This window comes from Gambusia affinis, linkage group LG18 (assembly GCF_019740435.1).
Source record: "Gambusia affinis linkage group LG18, SWU_Gaff_1.0, whole genome shotgun sequence".
In the NCBI taxonomy this organism is placed as follows: Eukaryota; Metazoa; Chordata; class Actinopteri; order Cyprinodontiformes; family Poeciliidae; genus Gambusia; species Gambusia affinis.
This window is the reverse complement of record NC_057885.1, coordinates 23377915-23394308: the sequence shown is the minus strand read 5'-3', so window position 1 is coordinate 23394308 and position 16394 is coordinate 23377915. Positions and strand designations below refer to the sequence as shown.

The 16394-nt window shown below is 39.1% G+C and overlaps 1 protein-coding gene and 1 long non-coding RNA gene across 6 annotated transcripts; both read left to right on the top strand.

Annotated features, from left to right (window-relative positions):
- LOC122821034 (gastrula zinc finger protein XlCGF7.1-like) lies at positions 1 to 15305 on the top strand. 5 transcript variants are annotated; one of them, XM_044098866.1, is made up of 5 exons: positions 1 to 61; positions 492 to 540; positions 1131 to 1477; positions 1562 to 1787; positions 14981 to 15305. In XM_044098866.1, exons 2-5 carry the CDS (start codon positions 499 to 501, stop codon positions 15179 to 15181), a joined length of 816 nt encoding a protein of 271 aa, XP_043954801.1. In that variant the 5' UTR covers positions 1 to 61; positions 492 to 498; the 3' UTR covers positions 15182 to 15305. The 5 variants fall into 5 exon arrangements, with proteins under 5 accessions (XP_043954801.1, XP_043954799.1, XP_043954798.1 ...); XM_044098864.1 differs by having other exon boundaries at positions 1131 to 1787; positions 14981 to 15303; XM_044098868.1 differs by lacking the exons at positions 1 to 61; positions 492 to 540; positions 1131 to 1477; positions 1562 to 1787 and adding exons at positions 13152 to 13235; positions 13675 to 13723; positions 14324 to 14882 and having other exon boundaries at positions 15051 to 15293.
- On the top strand, positions 3579 to 4461 carry LOC122821098. Its single transcript, XR_006368907.1, has 2 exons — positions 3579 to 3896; positions 4155 to 4461. It is a non-coding gene; the product is annotated as an uncharacterized LOC122821098 (long non-coding RNA).
- Positions 15306 to 16394: the final 1089 nt, after the last annotated feature.

The following is a 16394-nucleotide window of genomic DNA, read 5'->3' as shown; positions in this document are numbered from 1 at the left end:
AGCATCTGTCAAATGTAAATATTATGACAAAGATAATCTGAAGAGGCAGCTCAAAGAAATTGTAAGTAAAGGCTTATTTCTTTATCACATATATTTGTAATAATTCATACTGATGTTTAATAATTCACTTTACAAAATGTAGAATCATGTCATTACTAAAACTTCAACATGTGAAGCAGAAATCATCCCTCTGTTTCATGATTCTCATTTATTTCTGTTAAAAGTGCTGGAAGTTTACAAAGCATCTGTTTAAATTCATAGTTAGTTTATGAAAACTTTCTAAATGAAAAACAGAAATGAAAACTTTTCAGACAACGTATTTAATCCAGGCTGACATAAAGCAGGAAGTTAAGACTGTTTTAAAATCTTAATGTGTGAAATCAGGTTGTCTCTAATAAATATCTGGTTTCAACTACATCTGGAACTGCTGCCACTGCTGCACAAATATCCTAAATTCAATTTTACATGTTATGAATATTTGTTTTACGTAGGAATGAAATGGAGAAACTTTGCCAGGAAGAGAAAGCATCACTGGAAGAGGTTAGTTATTAAAACTTGTGGGAACTAAGTGCTACTTTTGTGTTTTTAATATTCTTTCTGCTTTTACTTTGAATGTTCTCTCTGTGCCTGAATGGGATTTCTCTGGGTACTCTGGCTTCATGCCAAACCTCAAAAACATGACATTTATTTTCATTTGGGTTTTCTGAATTGCATTTTCCCCTACTGATGTATAAATGTGTGAGAGTTTGAATGGGTGGATGTGACTCCAGTGTAAAGCGCTTTGAGTGGTCAAAATGATTGGAAAAGATCTAAATAAGTTCAGTCATTTACCATTTTATTAAAATGTATTATGCCTAGATTAAAAGACCGTCAGTTGGTTTTTCTGCATTTTTAACTAAATTATTAGGAGCCATTATAGAATGTCCAAAGAGCCACTCGTGGGGCCACAGGTACCAGACCTCTAGTCTACCTGAGAGAAAGGCTAATTTATACTTTTGCATTTGATTAAACTAAACTGGGAGATGTGTTAGGATGCTTTTAATCTTTGCAAAGCAATAAAGCTGTTGACTATCAAAGTGTTTGTGTATCATATTTACTGTTGGTTATAATTACTGTACTTCCCTTCATAGAACCAAACCTGCACAAACCCAGGAGAACATGATGATGAAGCCTCAGTTGGTCCCAGTGATGGACAGCAGGTTCAGCCCAGCCAGAGGCTGCAGAAACAACACCGTTGTGACACGTGTCTGAAACATTTCAGAGGGAAGACGAATCTGAAAATTCATCAACGCATTCACACTGGAGAGAAGCCCTATCTCTGTGACCAGTGTGGAAAGACTTTCATTCAGAAGGGTCATTTAGACCGCCATCAGCGAATCCACACTGGTGAAAAGCCTTACAGCTGCAATCAGTGTGAGAAGAGATTCAAATGTTCCACACATCTGAAGTGCCATCAGCGAATCCACACTGGTGAAAGGCGCTATCTCTGTGACCAATGTGGAAAGACTTTCATTCAAAAGGGTCATTTTAACACCCATCAGCGAATCCACTCTGGTGAAAGGCGCTATCTCTGTGACCAATGTGGAAAGACATTCATTCGGAAGGATAATTTTGACAGCCATCAGCGAATCCACACTGGTGAAAAGCCTTACAGCTGCAATCAGTGTGAGAAGAGATTCACAGATTCCTCAGGCCTGAAGCGTCATCAGCAAATCCACACTGGTGAAAAGCCTTACAGCTGCAATCAGTGTGAGAAGAGATTCAAACGTTCCTCATGTCTGAAGCGTCATCAGCGAATCCACACTGGAGAAAAAGCCTGATCCACATAAGACAGCAGTAACATCTGGAATGTGAGGGAACTTCTTTCTCTCCTCATTTCTTCTATCACTACGGCGACAACAGTCGGTGCTGTCAGTAACATTTATATCAATAATAATAACAAGCATGCAAACAAATTGTCATGTCGTCTTTTTGTTGTAGCAAAAACAAAGATGCTGTCAGGATCTGGGGTTGTTTGAGTTTGGTTTTGGAATTTTGTCATTTTTGGTGTTCCTTAGATTTTTCTATTTTTGCCTTATTTTCCACTTTTGTCCTTCCTTGGAGTAATTAAGTAAAGTTTATTTATAAAGTGCCTGTCACAGACCTAAAATCATAAATCACAATAGAAATCAGCCTTAAAACAACAGAAAACATAAAACCAATATAAGAACCACAGTAAAATCAAAAGATAAAAGTCTGGGAAAATAAAATGTTTTAGTTGCTTTTTAAAAACCTCCAGAGTCAAAAAAGCGGAGCTGCAAGGGTAAACTGTTCCACCGCCACCGACTGAAAGGCCCCCGTTAGTTTTTAACCGTGTTGGTGGAACAACAAAACATTCATAGTTTGAGAACGAAGACCATGAACAGCAGAATATTTAGTTAAATCTGACAAAGGTAATCAGGAGCCTGGTCTTCTAATGTTCTGTATGTCAGCAGAAGTTCTTTAAAACAAATCTGAAAATCACCTGGAAGCCAGTGGAGTGAAAATGGAACAGGAGAGACACGACAGAATTTATTGGATTTGGTGAGAAATCTGGCTGCTGCGTTCTGTATTGATTGCAAAGGTGAAATTGAGGATTTATCCAGGCAGTTGAAAAGGGCATTACAGTATTCCAGAGGAGATGACATGAAAGCATGAATGATTTTCTCCAGGTCAACTCTGGAGACCATTAGTCTAATTTTAGAAATGTTTGTGAAATGAAAGAAATAAAAACGGGAAGCAGCCTTAATGTGAGTCGAAGCCATTTGATTCATCATAATCATCCAACCTTTCTCATCCAAACAGGAACCTGAACTGGGAATGCATATCGTATTAATACATGACTGTGCTGCATAAACTCCTGTACCTAAGTGGCCCATAAAGGATCAATTTGAACTGGAAGAAATGAAGGAAACAAGATGTGGAAATGATATTTGTGACGGCTTGTGTTCACAGCAGGAATGTGTGTATTTTATCAGCTGTCATCTGATTTATGGGTTGTTTAAATCACTTTTTATATATATATTAAAGTATATTTTAGGTGATCAAACCACACACAAGAAAATCACTAAAAAACTTTATCTTACTTTCTGGTCTGCATTTAGTGCTTAGTGAAATTTTAAACATATCCTTCAAAATTTTGGAAGAAATATAACCTGATTGGAATCAGATTTTTTTTTACAAATTGAATTTATGACACTAAATTTTTATCTTGTGCAATTTTGTCAATGTTTTTTTTTTTTTTTTTTATACTTTAAATTCACTGCAAAAAATTCACCTGCAGAAATTTGCTTTCAAAAATTAGCCTGAAAATATTAAATAAAATTTAAAAAATTACATTTTTTTAAAAACATTTGCATGTGAATTTTTTGGGGGGCATTTAGAGTAAAAAATATAAATTGATAATTGCACAGGGTTATAATTTTAGTTTGTAAAAAAATTAAATTAAGTTTTTATCAATCCATCAATTTTCCACTGCTCATGTCCTGTTCAGGGTTGCTATAGAGCTTTGGAACGTGACGTCACTGCTCTAGGCGTAGGGATCTGAGCGCCATCTTGTATGGCCATAAATATAACCGAGAAAACGACTGTCTCACAGATATTTTGAATTTTTGAATCTAAGTTACTTAAAATTAATTAGCAATGGTTCGAACTTGCTGCGTTATTGGATGTAATGTCCGATCACACGACCGAAACGATAAAAAGATGGAAAACGGGCTTTCGTTTTTCTGTTTTCCTGCCTGGAAACGACGAGGCTAAGCTAACGGAGCTAACAAAATGGAGACGAAAGTCCCGGGTATCAGCGTTGAGACGTCCTGATGTTACGTTCTCCAACAACCCAAGATATCTACGAGTTTACCCCAGACATGTCCATTCTGGTGAGTGTCTAAATTCGCTTTGTTGGTGTTGGTCATAATGTTTTGCTATGATTTTGTCCGGGTGACTCATGTTCAGTTACATTGAGTGCATTTAAGTGGATCAACCTTGTTCAGGTCTGGCTTGTTTTTATGCAGTATAATCTGAGTTTTGTCACCGGACATCAAGGTTATTCCATTATTGTGAAGTAAACTATTTTACTAGTGTTATCAAATTTACAGTAATAATACTGACGTGTGTTCTGATATGTCCTCTTCAAGGCAAACTGACGTATGAAATGGATTCAATCCAGACTGAATCTGGGTCACTGTAAGGTAAACACCACAACATCGGACCGACATGCACGTCAGTTACAGAGGTGATAGAGCAAGACCATCATGGATCAACAAGTTACAGAGACTGTAACTCCATCAGTCCAATTATTTACCCAAGAAGAGGTAAATAATGAAAACACAGCAGCGAAGGCTGTAGAAGAGGAGGAAACCCCTGGAGAAGAGCTCAGCAAGGCTGCACACTTTGAAGAGGAACAGGAACCATTTGTGTTGAAATAAATGTGTTCAGTTGGAAGTGGCTGTTTTCTCTCATTTCATAGTTTAATGTGGTAAACATTTATGAAAAACGTTTGATTCAAGTTGCATGTAAACAGGTGATTAAATGAATCACATTTCTAGTAAAACGTTGATATTTAAAATATTTCAGGTAATAAACATGCACGTAATGAAAGATTATGTTTTTAAATAAATATTTTGTGATTAAAGTAAACAATTATATAATCAGACATTTTGCAGTAAACATTTAATGTAACAAACCAAATGAAAGAACATTTAATGTGTAATTAAACATTTCAGAGTAAACAATAAAGGTAAATATTATGAAATAGGTCACACTTTAAGGAAATATTTGTTGTATTTAACACATTTCAGGTTAGAAGTGAATATGTGATGAAACAGATCCTGTCCTAGAATTTTATGCAATTGAACATTACAGGTAACAAATGTGATGATCATCTGAGGTAATACATTTTATGAACATTTTTTTATATTTTTTAAAAATATAAAATTAGTTAAATAAAAAAGGAGTCAAATGTAATAAAGATGAGTGTGCTTCATCTATACAGTCTAGTAGAACAATTTCAAGAAATCATATTTAATATTAAAATTATTTATCCACCCATTTTCTTACACCAGGGGTTTCCTGCAACTTTTAGATGTGTCGCCGCAGCACCACCTGAATAGAATAATTAGGTCATTAGCAAGGCTGTGGAGAACTGATCTACACAAGGAGGAGGTTATGAAGCCAGTCCATTCCAGCTTGCTAGCTGTGATGATGTCATCTTGTGACGATGTCCTCTGAGGATTCACTTCCTGTTTCAGGGGCCACTTCCCATTTGGTCTGGACCGGGCCCAACCCAGTCAGAACCAGCAGAGTAACACATTTGAGCTGTCCTAAAATCACACCTGTCCGCTACAGGAAGTGATGTCAGAGTTTTTCTGACTTCTGGTTGGCTAACCTGACACATACCTGGCTAACCCTAACCTAACCCTGTCCTAACTCTACCTGACCCTATCTACTGCCACACCTGGGCACTGAGGGGGCGGGGCCACAGCAGGTAGCTGCAGCAGCGTCTGAGCTGAAAGGAGCTTTGTTGTTTGTCATGCTGGTCAGACTGGAACGGGCTGGTGAAGGGGTGGGTCCTTCTGCACAGGTGAACTGGTGTTCAGGGGGAGGAGCTTCACAAAGCCCTCGGTCCTGCAGGTCCTCCAGGTGAAGACCAGACCCAGGAGGAGAACGACCACAAGCAACAATGAAGACCTGCAGGCAGAGGAAGCTTTAGAACATGGCAACCCACACCATGGCAACCCCACTAACCCAGCCAATTAGAAGCCAGACCGATGCAGCATTCAGCCAATCAGAGATCTTCAGAAAACAGAAGCAGAACCATACTGCAACAAGCTGGCCAATCAGAGACCAGGACTGAACCACCAACCACCTGATTGGTGGAAACCATCCTGATCCACAGAAGGACCAGAACCTGAACCAGAACTAGGACCAGAACCAGAACCTGGACCAGAACTAGGACCAGAACCAGAACCTGGACCAGAACTAGGACCAGAACCAGGGTCAGTGTCAATGCCAAGTTCTGGTTCTGATCCACTGATCCAGTGAGACTGAAGCTTGATGATCCGCTAGCTGCTGGGTCTGAGCTGCTAATGGACCAGAACTGGTTGGTTTCAGAACCGCTAACATGAGCGATACTTACGCAGCACCGAGTCCGATCCAGAGGGAGGCAGAAGAACCTGAGGACATGAGAAGCAGGAGGTCAGAGGTCACAGGAGATCAGAGGTGATAATCATAATCCATGAGAGACTGATCAGTGTGAAAAGATCCTCCATATTATTTAATTTTTAGAACTCATCAAATGCAAACAGCTATTTAATAAAATGATGACTGATTTTTTTTTCCCAGCTGCTGTGGAGCATCTGCTGAAAAACCTCAAATCTCTCTGGCTGTTTGTATCGAACCACAGAGACATGAATACAGTTTTAACTGTTTCTATTGTCTGGATACATGTTGGTTTGCGATGAAAAAAATACAACATCCAGCCGTCATAGAGCTCTAAATTGTTTCTTTATATAACTCTGGAGATCTCTTTACAATCCCCAGCCTCACCAACATTTCAGACAATAGGAGGGAGCCACCCTCCCCTAATTACATACACCTGGCTTTTAAAAAAGTGCCTGAACTGATTAAGGGGTGGAGACAATTACCTTACCAGGTAGGAAAGAAAAAACCTTGGTGTTAAACAATATCCCCAAACAAATACACACAAAATTACAACCAACAATTTAACAAAAAAAACAAGCTGGGCCCAAACAAAAAATAAGACAAAGAGCACAAAATAAAACACCATCTGTTAAAGAGGGATAAATCCCTCACAATACAAAACTTCACTGTTTCATCACAAAATCTTTCTCTCCCCTACGAATGTCACGCCTTCCTCACTAAAACAAAGACTGATCTGGACTTATTTGGACAAACTGCCCAGTTTGTCTTTGGCTCAGGTCTCCAGTCAGGCGTTGGGATGTTGATGTTTTCATTGTGGATTTCTACTTTCTGCTTTTCATGGACTCTTGTTCAAGGTAACCTGCTGATCAATTTGGTCTCACAATGTTAAAAACTGAATCAGGAATCCAGAAACAAAACAAATCCTCCTAAAATCGTCTCCTGAGCCTCCCTAAGTGGAGCTGATAGGATGATGTGTTTTTAATAGAAAGCTAAAGGAAATAGTCAAACTTTAACATGAAAACCTTACTGTTCTAGCAACACAAGTTTCTCCTGTTAACATTGTATTTTAGCATCCTGCTGACCGGTGGAGTCAGTACATGTAATAAAAACATATCTTAACTAGCAGGTTAAAGCTACAATATATATCACCCGATATTTATCTTAGTATTGCTCAAATATTGCGATAGATTAATATCTGTAAAGTACTTATATTGTTTATAAGTTAGGAAGGAGGCAGGAGCTGGTTCTAAGCTTGTTTACATCATTTTAAACTGTGTGATTGTGAGCGAGTGGGAATAAAAATAGTGACAGGTATTTTGTTCCATATAACACAGTAGGAGTGTAACAGGTAAACCTTTCATGGATGTAAACTTGACTAAAAACCAACTTGTTTAGGATTGTATTTGAAACGTAATCAATTACAAATTTATTGACAAAACCTGACTTGATGTTGTGTTTTGATTATTGATTTTCTGTTGCATTGTGTTTCTATTTGATTTGATGTAAAGAACTTTGAAATGCCTTGCTGCTGAAATGTGCTATACAAATAAAATTTGATTGATTGATTGATTGATTGATTGATTTAGTGTTGTCGTAGCAACTGCCTACCAAGATGGCTGTCGGTGAGAAAGTTCCTGGAAGTGTGACATCACCCTAGAATTATGTATTGTATTGATGTTATAATAAAATCTTCCCTGTGCTTCCAGGTAGCCTCCATCTGATTGGTTCGTCTCAGCCAATCGTAGCTGCTCCTGTCGTCTGCCTCCCGTGTCAGAGACAAGAGCCCCCCCCTTCTGAAAAAAGCCACCAGGCAGCTGCTGGGACCAGGGAGAAATGCAATGGATATTGTGGGGGTGGCTGAGATGGTAATGAAAAAAGGAGAAAAAGAGATACAAGAAAGTGTGTACATTATGAGACACCTGCAAACTGCACTTTTGGGTAGACCAGCCATTCAGAAGCTGGAGCTTGTAGCTAGATTAAACGAGATAACTGCTGAAACATTAAAAACTAGCTATCCAAAGCTATGCAGTGGCTTGGGAGAGGTGAGACAGCCTTATGCCATCAAACTGAAACCAGGAGCTCAACCATTTTCATTAAAGACGCCCAGAAGGATTCCACTTCCTTTGATAGACAAAGTCTAGCAAGAACTGGCCCGTATGGAAAGTTTGGGGGTGATTAGCAGAGTTGAAGAGCCAACTGATTGGTGTTCAGGAATGGTGGTTGTTCCTAAAAAGACAGGGGCTGTACGCATATGTGTTGACCTCACAAAGCTGAATGAGTCTGTTTGCAGAGAGAAGTATATTCTTCCCTCTGTAGATGAAACACTCGGTAAGCTAGCAGGAGCTAACATTTTCAGTAAATTAGATGCTAATATGGGGTTCTGGCAGATCCCTTTAACGGAAGATACTGCAAAATATACAACTTTTATTACACCTTTTGGTCGTTATTATTTTAAACGGCTACCCTTCGGTATTGCTTCTGCCCCTGAGCATTTCCAGAACAGAATGGTAACAGAGGTTACGGAGGGATTAGATGGTGTAGTTTGCCACATGGATGATGTGTTGGTGTGGGGGAGGACACAGGAGGAGCATGATGCTCGTCTGTATACCGTTCTTGGAAAGATTCAAGAAGCCGGTATTACATTGAACATTGATAAATGTGATCTTTCAAAGCAGAGTGTAACATTTTTGGGCCATATTATTTCTGTTAATGGAGTTAGTCCTGATCCAAATAAAACAGAAGCTGTGAGAAAAATGAAAGAACCAAGACATGTGAGTGAACTAAGAAGTTTCCTAGGAATGGTTACCCAGCTGGGGAAGTTTATTCCACAGTTGGCAGAGCGAGACAAGCCTTTGAGGGATCTCTTGTCAAAGAAAAACTGTTGAATATGGGGAGTTGATCAAGCTAGAGCATTTCAAGAACTGAAAGAGTTGCTTTCATCCCCGCCAGTGTTAGCCATGTACGATACAAACCGGGAATGTAAAGTTTCAGCAGATGCGTCAGCTTATGGTCTGGGGAGTGTGCTGCTCCAAAAATGGGGTCAGGAGTGGAGACCTGTTGCATACGTGTCACGATCTCTAACACAGACTGAGCAGAGATATGCACAAGTGGAAAAAGAAGCTTTGAGTCTTACTTGGGCTTGTGAAAGATTCAGTAATTATCTCGTTGGCAAACGTTTCCAAATGGAGACAGATCATAAACCACTTCTGAGTCTTTTGAGTTCCCAGATGTTAGATGATCTTCCACCACATATTCAGCGTTTTAGAATACGTCTCATGAGATATTCCTATTCCATCTCATATGTGCCAGGGAAACATCTGTGGACAGCTGACACACTGTCACGTGCCCCCATGTTAGAAAACTTATCAACAACTGAAACAAAGTTGGTTGAAGATTCAAATATTTATGTAGATAATGTGATCCAAAACTTGCCTGCAAGCACTGGCTACCTTGAAGAGCTGAGGCAGGAGCTGAAAAGGGACAGTATATGTGCACGTGTGATGCAGCTGTGTGAGGAAGGATGGCCTACACATTACAACAGTGAACCAGCACTCAGACTGTATTGGGCTGAAAAGGCATTTCTTACGGTGAATGATGGTCTTTTGATAAAAGGAGAAAGACTTGTTATTCCTTCAACTATGAGAAATGATGTGCTCATGAAATTTCATGAGGGACATCAGGGAGTGGTGAAATGCCGAGAACGAGCACAGCAGTCAGTGTGGTGGCCTGGACTGAGCCAGCAGCTGAAAGGACTGGTTCTAAAATGCCACACCTGCAACAGAGAGAAAGAAAATCCCACGGAGCCATTGATGCCATCACAGTATCCAGACAGACCATGGCAAAAACTTGGGGCCGATCTGTTTACTTTGCAAGGGAAAAATTATATTCTGGTTGTGGATTATGCATCAAGATTTGTGGAAATTGCTCAACTAAGTCCCACAAGATCAGCAGATGTGATTCCTCTCCTGAAATCTGTGTTTGCACGTCACAACATTCCAGAAGTAATGATCACAGATAATGGTCCTCAGTTTTCCTGTGCTGCTTTTGCTACATTTGCCAAGTTATATGGATTTAGCCATATTACAAGTAGCCCAAGATAACCACAAAGTAACGGGGAAGCTGAGCGTGCAGTTAAAACGATAAAGAACTTGTTGAAAAAAGCAGTTGATCCATATCTAGCTTTACTCGCCTATAGAGCAACACCACTTTGGAATGGGTCCAGTCCAGCAGAGCTCCTTATAGGAAGAAGGCTTCGCACGACTGTGCCAACACTTCCATCTTTGTTGAGGCCAGTTCTTCTAAAAAGTAAGATCATTGCTCAAAAAGAAAAGGAGAGAAAGTTAAAGGATGCAGAGAGATATGATGCACGCCACAGAGCAAGAGTTCTTAGTAAACTTACTCCAGGACAAGGCGTGTGGATTAAAGATCAAGGCACAAGTGGAGCAGTGATTACCAGTCATTCTACTCCACGGTCATACATTGTGGAGGGACCCCATGGATTGATTAGGCGAAATCGTCGTCATTTGGTTACCATGGAGCCTTCGACAGAGCTAGAAGTACCGGAAGGTGATGTTGGTGCAGAACAAGTTCAACCGAGTTCTGAGGAATCTTCACAGCAGAGCTTTCCTGAACATTCATCTACTCCCAGAACCAGGTTTGGGAGACAGGTTGTGAAACCAGATAGACTGAATTTGTAGCTAAGGGAAATAAAATGATTGATGTAAATGGTATGCTGAAAGTTTAAATATGTATTTCTATTTATTGTAGCTTTTTTTCTAGCTGTAGGTAGAAACAGACCTTCCAGCTATAGAGGCAGAATAATCCTCTAAGGTCTGTTGAATCAATGGCAGTCCACCCATTGATTCTAGGGAGGGGAGATGTGGTGTTAATGTTATGCATGATTAAAGACTACAAATGGCCACCTGTGGTGACATCATAAAGGAGCGTCAGGCTCAAGGAGTCCAGGTGATGCTGATTGTTATAATGGAGCCCATGCTGGATTTTGGTGATGCCGAATAAACCAATAACGATGATGCAGTTTGACTCAGCGCATTCTTCCTAAAAACACGACACATTTAAGATTTATTTTGGTTTCTATTATTTCTGACTGAGAATGTTTATGCAGTTATTTTCTGTTCAGGTTGTGGAAAGGTTTTCACATCCCATCAGTTTGAGTTTTGATAAATAAAGTTTATAACACACATGATGGTTTCTGTTACTAAAGGACAGAACTTTCCCTCCCAGCTGACCCGACCAGGGAAAGTTTTCACGCCCTAAACCCGACCACAGACTCGCTAGCGTCAGTTTGATGACCTTTGACCCTCTTTGCTGAACTGATTTAATTCAGACTCAGGTCAGGCTTCAGCACTAGACTTTGACTAGGCCACTCCAACACCTTGGTCTGGTAAGATTATTTTAGATTTTCAGTAGTTTAAAACAGAAAACCAGGACAAATCTGTAAAAATGTTTCAGTTTCTGTCTGAACATTTCAGATTATATTGATGAAACTTTAATTTACTTGATTTGATAAAGAAAACAAGGGAAAAAATCAAACTTTTAATGTTTTTATTGATCAGAGACATTCAGGTAGTTTCAGTTTTATCAACAATAAAAGTCATTACTACAGTTTTAGAAATGAAGCGGTGAGCCAATCAGAGAGCAGATCCAGGACAGAGTGGGCGTGGCTTCAGTTCCACAGCGAATCGGTTCTTCACTTCATTCACATGTTTGATCACAATAAATAAATAAAATATTCAATAAAACAATAAAACCAAAGCAGAAACACATAATAAATACCACGCGGTTCATGGTCTCTCAAGACAAGAACTGAGTTCCAGAACAGAACCAGTAAACCCAGTAAACCCAGTAAACCCAGTAAACCCTGACCATCACCAGGTGCATCATGGGAAATGTAGGCTCTACAGCTTCTGCTGGTCTATGAACTTTGACCCCACAGCTTTGATCATCGTATTTCTAATATGAAGGAAATATTTCTGACTATAATAACAAACGTTTCACTTCCTGCTCTTTTTCTTTCTCTCAAATACTTCAAACTAGAGTAATCAGATTACTTTTACTGTAGAATCAAACCCAGAAAATCTTTTCCTGTTTGGCTGAAATTTAACAAGGAATAAAGGTTCAACTAACTGTGTCTACAGCTAGATGTTGACCTTTGACCCCATCAGGAATCAACTGCTGTTACTGATTAACATGAACAGAACCTCTAGCCTGAGGCTAACAGGGTCAAAGGTCACTGATGAAAATTGTTGCTGAAAATGTGCTATAGAAATAAAATTACCTTTATCTTTACAAAAATAAAATTGGTAATATTTTGTGTTTTTGCAGTGTATCCTGACATTGACTTTCTCAGGAATGTCTGACTTTTGTTTCTCATGATTTACAATAAATCGCTTAAACTTTTACATTTAGTTTAATTATTTCAGTCTTAGTATCACATTAGCTTAGTTGTCCAGGGGGTTGCAACCCCAAGGGCTGCGGGTTGTTACCGTGGCGATCCGGGTCGGGGCCAACGGGGCAACGACGGCCAGAAGAACCGGGCCGCCATATTTTATCTCAGGATCTATTTGCACCACATTTAGTGATTGTTGTTGTGATATTCCTGCCACTCCGACAGCAGGACTGTTGGGAATAAATAATTCTGTTTTCCTCGTATAAACACAGAGGCACACACATACGAATGCAGCTTGTTTTAAAAGACGTGGCGTTTACAAAACAAAACATAACAAATATAGTCATTTGTTACAACTATGGTTACATTAAGATCTAAAATATCCAAACAACCTGTCTCCATGGAAACAGTACTTTATGCATCATAACAAGTTTCCAGATCTGTTTAAATAAAATAGATTTAACATTAAAGTGAAACTTTCTGGTGCACAGAAGAATAAAGTCTGTTCAGTTTTAAAAATACATAGAGAGTTAAATGTTTATGGAGCTGTAATCCTTTGAACAATGTTACCATGGAAACCATAAGAGCATCTGTCAAATGTAAATATTATGACAAAGATAATCTGAAGAGGCAGCTCAAAGAAATTGTAAGTAAAGGCTTATTTCATTATCTCATATATTTGTAATAATTCATACTGATGTTTAATAATTCACTTTACAAAATGTAGAATCATGTCATTACTAAAACTGCAACATGTGAAGCAGAAATCATCCCTCTGTTTCATGAATCTCATTTATTTCTGTTAAAAGTGCTAGAAGTTTACAAAGCATCTGTTTAAATTCATGGTTAGTTTATGAAAACTTTCTAAATGAAAAACAGAAATGAAAACTTTTCAGATAAATTAGGGAACGTATTTAATCCAGGCTGACATAAAGCAGGAAGTTAAGACGGTTTTAAAATCATAATGTGTGAAATCAGGTTGTCTCTAATAAATATCTGATTTCAACTACATCTGGAACTGCTGCCACTGCTGCACAAATATCCTAAATTCAATTTTACATTTTATGAATGTTTGTTTTCCGTAGGACTGAAATGGAGAAACTTTGCCAGGAAGAGAAGGCATCACTGGAAGAGGTTAGTTATTAAAACTTGTGGGAACTAAGTGCTACTTTTGTGTTTTTAATATTCTTTCTGCTTTTACTTTGAATGTTCCCTCTGTGCATGAATGGGATTTCTCTGGGTACTCTGGCTTCATGCCAAACCTCAAAAACATGACATTTATTTTCATTTGGGTTTTCTGAATTGCACTTACCCCCTACTGATGTATAAATGTGTGAGAGTTTGAATGGGTGGATGTGACTCCAGTGTAAAGAGCTTTGAGTGGTCAAAATGATTGGAAAAGATCGACATAAGTTCAGTCATTTACCATTTTATTAAAATGTATTTTAGTCATTATGCCTAGATTAAAAGACCGTCAGTTGGTTTTTCTGCATTTTTAACTAAATAATTAGGAGCCATTATAAAATGTCCAAAGAGCCACTCGTGGGGCCACAGGTTCCAGACCTCTAGTCCACCTGAGAGAAAGACAAATTTATACTTTTGTATTTGATTAAACTAAACTGGGAGATGTGTTAGGATGCTTTTAATCTTTGGAAAGCAATAAAGCTGTTGACTATTAAAGTGTTTGTGTATCATATTTACTGTTGGTTATAATTACTGTACTTCCCTTCATAGAACCAAACCTGCACAAACCCAGGAGAACATGATGATGAAGCCTCAGTTGGTCCCAGTGATGGACAGCAGGTTCAGCCCAGCCAGAGGCTGCAGAAACAACACCGTTGTGACACGTGTCTGAAACATTTCAGATGGAAGACGAATCTGAAAATTCATCAACGCATTCACACTGGAGAGAAGCCCTATCTCTGTGACCAGTGTGGAAAGACTTTCATTCAGAAGGGTAATTTTGACCGCCATCAGCGAATCCACACTGGTGAAAAGCCTTACAGCTGCAGTCAGTGTGAGAAGACATTCACAGACTCCTCAGGCCTGAAGCATCATCAGCGAATCCACACTGGTGAAAAGTGCTATCTCTGTGACCAGTGTGGAAAGACTTTCATTCAGAAGGGTCATTTAGACAGCCATCAGCGAATCCACACTGGTGAAAAGCCTTACAGCTGCAGTCAGTGTGAGAAGACATTCACAGACTCCTCAGGCCTGAAGCATCATCAGCGAATCCACACTGGTGAAAAGCGCTATCTCTGTGACCAGTGTGGAAAGACTTTCATTCAGAAGGGTCATTTAGACAGCCATCAGCGAATCCACACTGGTGAAAAGCCCTATCTCTGTGACCAATGTGGAAAGACTTTCACGCAGAAGTGTTCTTTTAACACCCATCAGCGAATCCACTCTGGTGAAAAGCCCTATCTCTGTGACCAGTGTGGAAAGACTTTCATTCAGAAGGGTCATTTAGACAGCCATCAGCGAATCCACACTGGTGAAAAGCCTTACAGCTGCAGTCAGTGTGAGAAGAGATTCAAACGTTCCTCACATCTGACGCGTCATCAGCGAATCCACACTGGAGAAAAAGCCTGATCCACATAAGACAGCAGTAACATCTGGAATGTGAGGGAACTTCTTTCTCTCCTCATTTCTTCTATCGCTACGGCGACAACAGTCGGTGCTGTCAGTAACATTTATATCAATAATAATAACAAGCATGCAAACAAATTGTCATGTCGTCCTTTTGTTGTAGCAAAAACAAAGATGCTGTCAGGATCTGGGGTTGTTTGAGTTTGGTTTTGGAATTTTGTCATTTTTGGTGTTCCTTAGATTTTTCTATTTTTGCTTTATTTTCCACTTTTGTTCTTCCTTTGAGTAATTAAGTAAAGTTTATTTATAAAGTGCCTGTCACAGACATAAAATCATAAATCACAATAGAAATCAGCCTTAAAACAATAGAAAACATAAAACCAACATAAGAACCACAGTAAAATCAAAAGATAAAAGTCTGGGAAAATAAAATGTTTTAGTTGCTTTTTAAAAACCTCCAGAGTCAAAAAAGCGGAGCTGCAAGGGTAAACTGTTCCACCGCCACCGACTGAAAGGCCCCAGTTAGTTTTTAACCGTGTTGGTGGAACAACCAAAACATTCATAGTTTGAGAACGAAGACCATGAACAGCAGAATATTTTGTTTAAATCTGACAAAGATAATCAGGAGCCTGGTCTTCTAATGTTCTGTATGTCAGCAGAAGTACTTTAAAACAAATCTGAAAATCACCTGGAAGCCAGTGGAGTGAAAATGGAACAGGAGAGATACGACATAATTTATTGGATTTGGTGAGAAATCTGGCTGCTGCTTTCTGTATTGATTGCAAAGGTGAAATTGAGGATTTATCCAGGCAGTTGAAAAGGGCATTACAGTATTCCAGAGGAGATGACATGAAAGCATGAATGATTTTCTCCAGGTCAACTCTGGAGACCATTTGTCTAATTTTAGAAATGTTTGTGAAATGAAAGAAATAAAAACGGGAAGCAGCCTTAATGTGAGTCGAAGCCATTTGATTCATCATAATCATCCAACCTTTCTCATCCAAACAGGAACCTGAACTGGGAATGCATATCGTATTAATACATGACTGTGCTGCATAAACTCCTGTACCTAAGTGGCCCATAAAGGATCAATTTGAACTGGAAGAAATGAAGGAAACAAGATGTGGAAATGATATTCGTGACGGCTTGTGTTCACAGCAGGAATGTGTGTATTTTATCAGCTGTCATCTGATTTATGGGTTGTTTAAATCACTTT

Bases quoted from the DNA above. Each gene is read 5' to 3' on its own strand.
- LOC122821034 (XM_044098864.1), top strand. From the start codon at position 499: ATGGAGAAACTTTGCCAGGAAGAGAAAGCATCACTGGAAGAG. The intron at 541-1,130 runs GTTAGTTATTAA...TTCCCTTCATAG, and splicing joins AGAAAGCATCACTGGAAGAG to AACCAAACCTGCACAAACCC. The intron at 1,788-14,980 runs CATCAGCGAATC...TCTTTTAACACC, and splicing joins GTTCCTCATGTCTGAAGCGT to CATCAGCGAATCCACTCTGG.